Consider the following 12908-nt stretch of genomic DNA (forward strand, 5'->3'; position numbering starts at 1 on the left):
ATTTCCTAAAAAAATTAAAACCATAAGGGTACTGACTAAAATGATTTTCTGCAAAAGATGCTCAATTAATAGGCACAATTTAAAGGGTAAGTTTATCAGGGCATATTCATCTTCTTAGCATCTTCACGTAGAAGTTTTTACACTAGGAACACACATCAAATTTCAGGCATTGTTGCTCAGTTTTTTCATCTACAAATTGGAAAGAATGGACAATCATGGATGGCACATTGCAAATTTCCAACAGATACTCATGGCTTACAAAGTTCAATGCCCTGACAATGAAAATTAAGGCCAGTAGGTTGAATTATTTCTGTGGGTGTTAATATTGTTCAATTATACTTTGGGACCAATAAACTTTCAAAACCACTTCAAAGTTGACAGCATTTAGAGTTTCAGCAGGAATATGCCAGGCTAACAGTCTGCAGATGCAGAAGAGAAGAAAACAAGGATGCATACTTGAAGTGGAAGTGTTTGCTGGACTATGGGGAAATAGCAGTGGAGTGGGACTAATTGGATAGTTCTTTCAAAGAGTCAGCGCAGGCAAGATGGGCCAAATGGCTTCTTCCTGTGCTTTGCGCTTCTGTGTTAGAAGAAATAAATTAGCATAAATGAGTTAAAAAAATCCCACCATTAATTTCTGCAGAGATTTTCCCTATCGACCGCCACAAATTCAGCTATAAATTCGCAGCAACCCTGAAGAAACAGCAAAACCAAGAATAAGAACAGGAACTGAAGGAAAAGAGGGAAAAATGACAAGAAAGCAAGACAAATTTGACACCCCGGCCCTTGCCAACAAGTTTTTGGCTAAATACCAAATCTGCAACTTTGAAAACCACAATTATGTAACATTGTCTAAAAGACTATAGATGGTAGGGGCAAAGATGTCTACTTACTCCACAGTATGCATCATTGTTGAATATCTGAGGCGGAAGTGGGTTTCCTTTGGCAGGCTGTTTCTCCTGTGGGATGTTATGATACATCCACCTTCTCTGATCTTCCAACATTGTTATGTCAATCTCTTCAAATTCAATCCTGTTGGACTCTAAGAAACCCACCACCTCTTGTTGTCGTTTCTTGATCTGCAATGAAATCAGAACTCAGTCAAGAGAATTCAATTGACCCCTTTCTATATTTTTCATACATTGAAGAAGTAGTTGTTTTTGTTTTTATTCTTTGTTTGAAGTTTGTTCATCTGACAGTCCAGAACTGCAATAATGAGCTAGGTCAACAGGAAGACTTATATCAATTTCACAAACACTTGAGTTAATTTGTCTTCAATTATAAAATGTTGCCAATAACTCACCTGCACCAGGATGGAGAGTTGATTTACTACAATGAACCATCCCCCTTTGTGGGATGGAAGAGGGGAGGAAAAGAAAGCGTGAATTGCAATTTAAAAATGTAAACGTTAAACCACTCTTGTTTTGCTGCAGCCTTATGAAGTTTTTTCATCTGCAGCCCAAACAAGATTGACTAAAACTGAATTGATTTGGTCCGATTAGACTCACTCAGCTGGAACATTCAAGTTGCTTCTTCAAATCTCAAACTATAACTTCAGTGGAAGATCAGAGGAATCCCTGTAGAAATAGGTTTTCCAACAATCTTCCAGCAAAGTTATAATGAGAAACCAAGAAAAGCCCATGGAAATTCCACCCAGTTGTGTTCAGATGCCATATTCCCTTGTCTCAAATGTGTTGCCTGCATTAAAACTAAGGGGGAAAATATGCATCTTAAGAAAAATACATCACTACCTTGAATGAAGTTTTCTTTATCATTGTTGCTGTGGCCACCAACATCTACCTTTTTAAACATATTGTTCTCTATTAGAGTGGGCTGAAGGATGGAAGGAGTAATGAATTCCTTCTAACTTCTGCTCTTGAGATTGATTTGCAGTTTTGGTATCAGCATTAAGGAAGATAACTTTAACTGTTCTTCAATTGTTCTTCTGAAAAGAAAGCCCCTCCCTCCCCATCTCAAAAACAAACTTCAGCCACATACTATCGACTGCAATATTTTTTTAAAAACCAATACTGTACCAATCTTGCACTCCCAAAACAAACTACTATATGAAACCAATAAGCAGCAGGAAGCAAAAAAAAGTTCTGCAGCTCTTGAAAAGCAGGTATTGAATTTCAACAGCTCAGCAAAGTGTTTTGTTACAATTCGGGCTTTCAACATGCGCCCAATGGAAAAGCAAAGAAAGGCATGATTTTAATGAATCAAAATACGACAAGTCTTCACAAAGTATCCAGTAATAGCAGATCTCTGCAAGATTGATGTTTTACTGCCCAAAACAATAGTATGTAATATCACCAGATACTTGACCTCTCCAAATGACAGTGAACACCACAGTATCACAGAATCACAGTGCAGAAGAGGCCCTTCAGCCCATCGAGTCTGCACCAACACGTGAGAAACACCTGACCTACCTACCTAATCCCATTTACCAGCACTTGGCCCATAGCCTTGAATGTTATGACGTGCCAAGTGCTCATCCAGGTACTTTTTAAAGGATGTGAGGCAACCCGCCTCCTCCACCCTCCCAGGCAGTGCATTCCAGACTGTCACCACCCTCTGGGTAAAAATGTTTTTCCTCACATCCCCCCCTAAACCTCCTGCCCCTCACCTTGAACTTATGTCCCCTTGTGACTAACCCTTCAACTAAGGGGAACAGCTGCTCCCTATCCACCCTGTCCATGCCCCTCATAATCTTGTACACCTCGATCAGGTCGCCCCTCAGTCTTCTCTGCTCCAATGAAAACAACCCAAGTCTATCCAACCTCCCTTCATAACTTAAATGTTTCATCCCAGGCAACATCCTGGTGAATCTCCTCTGCATCCCCTCCAGTGCAATCACATCCTTCCTATAATATGGCGACCAGAACTACACACAGTACTCCAGCTGTGGCCTCACCAAGGTTCTATACAACTCCAACATGACCTCCCTACTTTTGTAATCTATGCTTCGATTGATAAAGGCAAGTGTCCCTTATGCCTTTTTCACCACCCCACTAACATGCCCCTCTGCCTTCAGAGATCTATGGACACACGCCAAGGTCCCTTTGTTCCTCAGAACTTCCTAGTGCCATGCCGTTCATTGAATACTCCACAGTGATGGACTAACAGTACTAATTTGCTTAAGAAAACAGGATTTACATAAATTTCAGTGCTTCACATATTACAGCTTCGGTTCCAAAACAACGAATGCTTGAAAATCTCTTACACAACTTTCTACCATGGACTCAAGATCCAAAGTTAACGATGAGAAACAAATCGCATGGGGTATTTTCTCGCTACCATGACTCAGATGAATGTTACCTAAATGAAGAATTTATTACACACTGCTTTTATGAGATGAAATAAAATCAGAACAAAACAGCAGCATATCTAATGTCCTTTAGTCCAGGACTACGTGCTGAGGGACGCACTAAAGCTTGGGGCAGCTGCCGCAAAGGCGCAATGGGGAAGGGTCGCTGTCTAAGACCTTTCTGCCACAGTGCACCGAGGGACTGGGAACTGTTTAAATCCCCTCGGGCTGTACAGCTCAAAATGAATGTCTGCAAATGATTGTAATATTGTTTGTACTGATGCACCTGGTGATACATGTTGTAAAAGTTTGAACCTGATTGTACCTTTGTAATGGTGTTTTTGAAATGGTTTGGAATGTGGTTGAAGATATTTTATGAATAAAGTATATTTTTGCCAAAAAAAAAAAGTCCTTTAGGGAAGGAAATATGCCATCCTTACCTGATCTAGCCTACATGTGACTCCAGACCCACAGCAATGTGGTTGACTCTTAAATGCCCTCTGAACGAGTACAGTTAGGGATTGGCAATAAATGCTGGCCTAGCCAGCGTCGCCCACATCCCATGAACAAATTTTTTTAAATCATGTAAATGAACAATGGTATATAGACCCTATGATGGTCAAGAAAAACTAATGCCAACAGTAGTGTGGACTTTCTAATCAGTTATAATTGATAAATAGAACTAACAGATGGAAATGTAGATAGAGATCAGTTACATGGGATCTATGTCCATCTAATACCCGCTTATTTTCCTCGTTGAGTTCTCAAGTGGCACCAACCAGTTTTCTAATTATGATATCTAAAAAAGGCCTTGATTATCTAATTTTGGACATCCAGTAGTTTTACCATGTTTACAAACCTGTGCATATAAAATAACCATTCAGGTTTACGAGTGGTTGTGTTGTATGCAAAAATGATTTTAATGGGGCTTATCAGACCTCATTACTGTGTTTTATGGAACTCTTCAGCTTTTTTTAAAAAATGGATTTTCATTCCTTTTTACCCCTGCCAGCTTTGCATTATTTAAGGGCAGGGATTCATGCCACATGTTTTGGCACTTTTAAAAAAAAACTATCCACGATATTGGTACAATAGGTTGCCACATGGGGATCCTCTCATGCTCATGTTTCAATGCAAGGAGGAGAGACAACAAAGGGGTGCCAGCCATGTTAGTCTGCACTAGAGAGACTCCGCCCTTCTCTCAACACCCCTTAAATCTGAATTCACAGCAGGAGCTTTTCAAAGACATCTAACCATCAGTGATACACTGACAGAGCTAGGCTAGTTACCATGAGCACACCCGCAGCTAACATCTACCATACAGCATGACAATGGTCAACTGCCCTCAAGCTTTCTCCCTCCTTCCTGACATGCTGCAAACCCGTTATTTAGGATATTTATGTCTTGAAATGGCAGATAGGCCCACTGTCATGCACCACCCTCTCAGTTTGTCTAAAGGAGGATTTGGGCTCAATTGTGAGTTACATCCTGCTTTAAAGAGTGAGTTTCCTACCTTCATATTTACTGTACCAGCCACTGGGTTTTTCCAGTCATTTTTCTTATAGAAAGAAGGAATTTGCATTTAAACAGCGCCGTTCATGACCTCAGGACGTCCATCCTAAAGGACTTTACCGCCAATGAAGTACTTTAGAAATGGAGGGCTGGATTTTACGTGCCCCCACCAGGCGTGTTTTCAGCGAGTTGGAGGTGGGAGGAGGATGTAAAATAGGGTGGGTGCCAACCCCATCACCTTCCCATCCACCCCCGAGTTCACCCCCGTAATATTGTGTGGGGGGGGGTGGGCTGGTGCCAAAATTCTTCCTACCTGCTTGCCTTATAAAACACACCACTCCACTACCCCATCACCATCCCCGCACCCCCTAACTCCCCAAACTGCTTAGACCCAAGACCCCGGACTTAGCTGGCCTTCTTCTTGGGACTGCCTATTAACACGTTCTTGGCGCTGCTGGATTGGTTGGCAGCTCCCGATGGTGGGACTTCCTCCCCAGTGAGGGGCGGAAGTCCCATGGACTACCTATTTATTCCGCCAAAGCGCATTATGGCTATAGGGTGGGATGGCATCCAGCAAGTTGGCTCCACACTGACTCTGCTTCTGGCAGGGGCAGGGGGTGTGAGCTGTTCACCCCCCCATAATATGCTGCCCATAGTCACTGTTGTAATATAGGAATCCTTTGCAAATGCTAAAATATACAAGACGACACAAGAAATCTTTGCCCAGGCTACAAACATTTTTGTCCTGTTATAAAGCAACGTACCATCAATTTTAGTGGAAAATCTACTCCAATGTTCGCCTGTCCTTTCAATAATTCCTTATGGATGGTGGAATATTGGTAACGTCACTATTAACAATTCAGAAGCCCAGGCTAATGCTCTGGAGACATGGGTTCAATCCCATATGGCAGCTGGTGGAATTTCAATTCAATTAATAAATCTGGAATATAAAGCTAACCTCAATAACGATGACCATGAAACCCCACTGTTGATTGTCATAAAAACCCATTTGGTTCACTACTGCCCTTCAGTGAAATAAATCTGTTGTCCTTATGCAGTCTGGCCTACAATTGACTCCAAAAGGATAGCTATATGGCTGACTCTTCACTGTCATCAGAAATAGCCTAGCAAGCCACTCAATTCAAGGGCAATTAGGGATAGGAAACAAATGATGACCTTGCCAGCGATGCCCACATCCCATGAAAAAAGAATTACGCTTTAATTTCATTATTTTATTAAAACATATATTGCCAGCAACACACACCCACATCATTTACATTGTTTACTGAAAACATACAGGATATCTATCTTTCCTTAAAAAAAACACACTTGTTTAAATGTCAGTGCATAGTACAGGCTTTATAATAAATCCTTTAGCTATTCTCTCAATGCAGCTGTGAAGCCAAATTCTTTCACACCTTTTCTATCAGTGCAGTGAAGCAGCTCCCACTAAACATCATGGAATGGAATAAAAGCTAAATGCTTGTTAGATTTAAAAAGTAAGCAATATTTTTTATCTTTATTTACATCTGCCTTCATTCTGCAGTGATCTTAAATGAAACAACATAATGACCTTGGCTCCTCCTGACATTTTGTTCTGAATAATACATGAAGGCTTTCAACTTAAATCCCTACATCAAAGCTATTGATATACAAAATGAATGACAAACATTATAAGCTTACACTAGAAAGAGGAAATACAGAATAGAAATCAATACAATACTTTGAAATGACAATCAATATGCAATAAAACAAAGTGCAATTCCTGCAGTTGTACAGTAGCATAATGGTTATGTTACTCAACTCAGAGCTAGGAGTTCAAATCCTATCATGTCTATGTGTGTTCTAGACCCACAGCAACTTGATTGCCTTTTAACTGCTCTCTGAAATAGCCTAGCTAACCACTCAGTAGGATTTAAGAAAGCAGCTCACCACCACCTTCTCAAAGGCAATTGGGAATCCATAATAAATGCTGGCCTTGGCAGCCATGCCCACATCCCATGAATAAATAAAATTGAACTGAATGACAGGTAGTGTTGTAGCTGAAAATGTACTATGGCTACTCCTGAGGGAAAAAAGTCATCTTCAGGCTGGCAGGGTAGCTTCTGAGGATTTATGGTTATGTGACACAGCTGTTGTGCAAATTACTCATTTTTATTGTTCAATACATAAATGATTGATACAGGTAATAAAACAATTAAATCTAGACACAGCTGTCTGGCATTAAATCAACTATTTACAATCTATATTAATGATTTGGACGAAGGGACCAACTATATTGTGGCCAAATTTGCAGAAGATACAGTGGTAGATAGGAAAGCAAATTGTGAGGAGGATACAAAGAGAGTCTGCAAAGGGAAATAAATAGATTAAGCGAATGGACAAAAATTTGGCAGATGGAGTATAATGTGGGAAAATATGAGGTTGTCCACTTTGGCAGGAAGAACAGAAAAGCAGGATATTTTTTAAATGGAGACAGGCTACAGAATGCTGTAGTACAAAGGGATCTGGATGTCCTTGTACATGAATCACAAAACTTTACAGCAAGTAATTAGGAAGGCAAATAGAATGTTGGCCTTTATCACAATGGAGATGGAGTATAAAAGTAAGGAAGTCTTGCTACAACTGTACCAGAAACCGCACCTGGAGCACTGTGTCAAGTTTTGGTCTCCTTACTTAAGCAAGGATATACTTGCATTAGAAGCTGTTCAGAGAAGGTTCACTAAGTTGATTCCTGGGATGAAGGAGTTGTCTTATGGGGAAAGGTTGAGCAGCTTGGGCCTATAATCATTAGAGTTCAGAAGAATGAAAGGTGATCTCATTGAAACATAAAAGATTCTGGGGGGTTTGACAGGGTAGTGCTAAGGGCATGTTTCCCCTCGTGGGATAATCTAGAAATAGGGAGCACAGTTTAAAGGTAAGGGGTCTCTCATTTAAGATGGAGGCGAGGAGGAACTTCTTCTCTCAAAGGGTCATTAGTCTTTGGAATTCTCTCCCACAAAGAGTGAAGGCTGTGTCATTGAATATATTCAATGCTGAGTTAGACAGATTTTTGATTAACAAGGGGATCAAGGGTTATGGGGGACAGGCAAGAAAGTGCTGTTAAGGCCGCAATCAGATCAGCCATGGTCTTATTGAACGATGGAGCAGGCTTAATGGGCCGAATGGCCTATACCTGCTCCTAATTCTTATGATTTTATGATCTTACAAATTAACAGCCAAACCTACTAAGGGTATCAGCAGAAAGACTTACATTTGCAGAGCACTTTTTACGATCTCAAGATATCCAAAAGTGCTTCACAGGCAATGAAGTACACTTGAAGTATAGTCACCGCTGTAATACTGATAAACATGGCATTCAATTACCATACAACAAGATTCTATAAATAACAATGAAATTAATGACTAATTCAATTCTTTTAGTGATGTTGTTGAGTGATAAATGTTGGCCAGGACACTAGCTTATCTTTGATGAGTGCCGTAGTACCTTATGTTCACCGGAAAGGACAGACAGATTAATGGCCCAGAGATAGAGATCTCAATGGCATGGTTTTCCCCTTTCCCCATGGCAGTTTAATCTTGCACCAAGTCGCTGAGATGCTTTGACATGCAGCAGCAATAACGTCAGCAAGCTGGGTAAGCAGCCAATCACTGTGGACGTGTTCGCACACATACCAGCCAGGGCTTTGAATCACCTAACACCCTTCACTTTTAATTTAATTTTTCAGGTAGCAAAATAATGATTATGATTGGATTAGGAGAGATGCCAAAATAAGAATAAACTTAAAAAAATATTTTTTTTTACATGTTGGATTTATAATGTGGAAAAATTTGACATTCCACAAATATAAAATTAGCTTTTCAGGGCGTGTGAGGGTGTATAGCAGTAATTATGCCATTATAAGTATGCACAAAAAATCCAGTTACACCTTATTCAGCAAGGTGGAACATCTTCCAAGTGTTTTCACAACAAGGCTAACAGTCTAGGAGTGGATTTTTCCATCAATTCAATTGACTTCCAATTGATTGCAGACTGTGGGGGGTGGGGGAAGGAGGTGGCAAAACAGCGCACTCTCTGGCAAAGTGAAAAAGCACTAACAACAACTTCTGGATATACACATCATTTTGCGCATGTGAGGACTCCAGAAGTTGCTCTCAGTTTCACGGCAGTAGCGCTGAAGCTTCGCAGTCATTGCCATCACAAAATCTGGCCCATAATCTCAAAACAGACAGCACTCTTCCAGGACTATACTCCATTGCGGAGGTGGGCATTTCAACAACCCCCCCACCCGCTGCAATTTTTATGCATCTGGGCCTGTTCCACAAAGTAGACATTTTTAAAAATTAATTCACGGGAATTAATTGCCCATCCCTAGTTGCCCTTGAGAAGGTGGTGGTGAGCTGCCTTCTTGAACCACTGCAGTCCATGTGGTGTAGGTACACCCACAGTGCTGTTAGGAAGGGAGTTCCAGGACTTTGACCCAGTGACAGAGAAGGAACGGCGATCTATTTACAAGTCAGGACGGTGAGTGACTTGGAAGGGAACATCCAGGTTCCCATCTATCTGCTGCCCTTGTCCTTCTAGATGGTAGTGGTCGTGGGTTTGGAAGTTGCTGTCAAAGGAGCCTTGGTGAATTCCTGCAGTGCATCTCGTAGATGGTACACACTGCTGCTACTGTGCATCGGTGGTGGAAGGAGTGAATGTTTGTGGATGTGGTGCCAATAAAGTGGGCTGCTTTGTCCTGGATGGTGTCAAGCTTCTTGAGTGTTGTGGCAGCTGCACTCATCCAGGCAAGTGGGGAGTATTCCATCACACTCCTGACTTGTGCCTTGTAGATGGTGGACAGGCTTTGGGGAGTCAAGAGGTGGGTTACTCATCGCACTATTCCTAACCTCTGACCTGCTTTTGTAGCCACAGTATTTATATGGCTAGTCCAGTTCAGTGTGTGGTCAATGGTAAACCCCAGGATGTTGATAGTGGGGGATTCAGTGATGGTAATGCCATTGAGCATCAAGGGGCGATGGTTGGGTTCTTTCTTGTTGGAGATGGTCATTGCCTGACACTTGTGTGGTGCAAATGTTACTTGCCACTTGTCAGCCCAAGCCCAAGGTCTTGATGCATTTGGACACAGACTGCTTCGATATTTGAGGAGTTGCGAATGGTGCTGAACATTGTGCAATCATCAGTGAATATCCCCACTTCTGACCTTATGATAGAAGGAAGGTCATTGATGACACAGCTGAAGATGGTTGGGCCGAGGACACTACCCTGAGGAACTCCTGCAGCGATGTCCCGGAGCCAAGATGACTGACCTCCAACAACCACAACCATATTCCTTTGGGCTAGGTATGACTCCGACCAGCAGAGAATTTTCCCCTTGATTCCCATTGACTCCAGTTTTGCTAGGACTCCTTGATGCCACACTCGGTCAAATGCTGCCTTGATGTGAAGGGCAGTCATTCTCACCACAGGAGTTCAGTTCTTTTGTCCATGTTTGAACCAAGGCTGTAATGAGGTCACAGCTTCTCAGAGGAGTCGTGAACCACAGGGAGCTCTAGTCCCAAGTGGGGAACAAAATAAAACAATCACTCAACATTCCTTTTGCAATACATTTCCCCTCTTACCTTCTTATAAAGCTGTCAATCGATCACAACCATTCATTGTATTAATGTCAGACGCTTTTATCCACTTCAGACTGCTTCTGTGAATGCAGTACGAAGCACTTGGAACAGAATGATTTTCCAAATGGCCTCATTATGAATGCTTGGCTGAGCTCCAAGAATGGATAACCCACAGCTCTCAGCAGGGGTCAGTTTACACAACTGCGGAAGGGAACAATAGCATTGTTTGAATGACATATTTATTATCTTGTAATAACCAGGACCTGAATTTCACGCTCCTCCACCAGTGGGTTTTTAGGTGGGGGGAGCATGAAATAGCACGAATGTGCTTCCTGCTAGGTTCCAGCCCACATGAACCTCTCAGCGACTTTACACTGGGGTGGGTGAGGCTGCAGACCATGCCCCAATTGACCACTTAAGGGCCACTTCCCACCCAACCCCGCCATCCTAGATGTCTTGGCCCAGATCTTCTTTGAAGAGTTTTTTCAATGCATGTGTGTTTTTCCTTAAGCACAAGATTCAGAGGTATGAATTGGATAAAGGCTTTTGTCAATGATGCTACGAATGGTTGTCACTGATTGACAGTTACTTTGAAGTTGTTAGCAGAATAGTTTTTCCGGAGTAGGTTCTCAAAGCCTTCTTACTTATTGTGTCAATTTCATGAGCATTGCAAAGACTTGCCAGTCTTGACACTGCCTCATTGGTTCTATACCTAGTGGACTGGGAGAGTGGATATGGAGGATACATGAGAGATGAGGGGACCATGAAGGAGGCATGAGAGAAATGTGGGCAAATGGAGAGGCATGGGAATAATGGGGGCATGGGAGATATGAGGGGGCATGGAGGAGGCTTGATGGGGGGGGGGGGGGGGGGTGGGAGAGATGGTGTTGAGGGCCTGAGATTCGTAACTATAACTGAGCTGTAGTCCCAGTAAATGGAGGTGGGCCTTCCAGCCTAGTGGCCTCACTATCCGCTCAATGCATTGCCAGCTTGGGCCTCTCTCTGGAAGCAGCAGGCCCAACACCATCCCACTTCAGCCTCCTCAAAGAAAATATGGCGGGTGAAGGCTTCCGTAACGGAGGCGGGTTTGAGGAGTTGGGAACTTCCCGGCTCCCTACACCTGTCACCTTCACAAAAATCCAGCCTTCAAGTCCTGAAATAGGGTTTGAAACCCCAACCTTCTGAGTCAGAAGAGAGAATGCAATCACTAATCTAAGGCTTACACCCAAGAAGAAACACAAAATTTCTTACCTGGGAATAGTAATGAGAAAACAGGGCAGACGAACATAAAATTAGCTCTAAAATGGGTTAAATATTTTGCTACAAAGACTGATATTACAACCCTGGGGAGCGAGGTTGGAGGATAACATTTGACTTACAGTGTAGTAGATTTAAGGCTTCTCTTCCCCCAACCCTCCAGCCTAGTCTGGAACATGAAATATGAGGAAAGCACGCACCAAGACATACACGTACGGTCCGCGTCCGCCCGCACCTGCACTGCCTGCCCAACAGGCAGGAAATTCTACACTGTGAGCTGGTGCCAGAGGCCTACGGGCAGAAATCTAGAAATATGAGGAAGAGAATGTGCCAGACCCGTGTAGGATTTGCCAGAGAAAGGGAAATGGCGCACCATAGGTGGTGTAGTCAATGAAGTGGAACAGAACTTTGATAACCTTAAGGAGATGATGATGGTGGAGGAATTCAAAAACAGTGTCTCTTTGGGGTTAAGGTCTCACCTGGGAGACCACAATTAAAGTGCGTAAGATAAGGGAAGCCTCGGTAATTGCATGTGATTTTAAATTAACTCATAAGATAATTAGTAACAGGCTCCACAGTGGAACCTTCCAGAAAAACTGGAATAAGAGGAAGGGCAATAATGAGAAGAGGTCAGGCCCTGCTGATAAAGGGGGACAAGGTAAAGATCAAGGCCCTTCTTGAGTTAGTAGAAGTGAAGATTTGGAGGACAGGATTTTTGAGGAGGTGACCAGGTGTGTAGGTGAGGGTAGTGCAGTTGATGTAGTTTATATGGATTTCAGCAAAGCCTTTGACAAGGTCCCACATGGGGGACTTATGAAGAAGGCAAATGCACATGGGATACAGGATAATTTGAGAAGGTGGATTCAAAATTGGCTTAGTTGTAGGAGACAGAGGGTGATGACAGAAGGATGCTTTGGTGACTGAAAGCCAGTGTCCAGTGGCCTACCACAGGGACCTGTGCTTGGTCCCCTATCATTTGTCATTTATATAAACGGCATAGATGACTATGTGAGGAGTAGGATTAGTAAGTTTGCGGATGACACAAAGATTGGCCGGGTGGTTAACAGTGAGGTTGAGTGTCTTGGGCTACAGGAAGATATAGACAGGATGGTCAAATGGGCAGAGAAGTGGCAGATGGAATTTAACCCTGAAAAGTGTGAGGTGATACACTTTGGAAGGAGTAATTTGACAAGGAAGTATTCAATGAATG

At 42.5% G+C, this 12908-nt stretch overlaps 1 protein-coding gene across 3 annotated transcripts in view; it reads right to left on the bottom strand.

Annotated features, from left to right (window-relative positions):
- Positions 1-12908, bottom strand: part of sh3bgrl2 (SH3 domain binding glutamate-rich protein like 2) — an 88895-nt gene that overhangs the window by 48802 nt on the left and 27185 nt on the right. For all 3 annotated transcript variants that reach the window (XM_078542468.1, XM_078542469.1, XM_078542470.1), the window contains one exon: positions 894-1079. In XM_078542468.1, the coding sequence (XP_078398594.1) occupies positions 894-1079 (186 nt within the window). The remainder of the gene's footprint in view (positions 1-893; positions 1080-12908) is intronic.

Source organism: Cetorhinus maximus, chromosome 5, assembly GCF_964194155.1.
Source record: "Cetorhinus maximus chromosome 5, sCetMax3.hap1.1, whole genome shotgun sequence".
Classification (NCBI taxonomy): domain Eukaryota; kingdom Metazoa; phylum Chordata; class Chondrichthyes; order Lamniformes; family Cetorhinidae; genus Cetorhinus; species Cetorhinus maximus.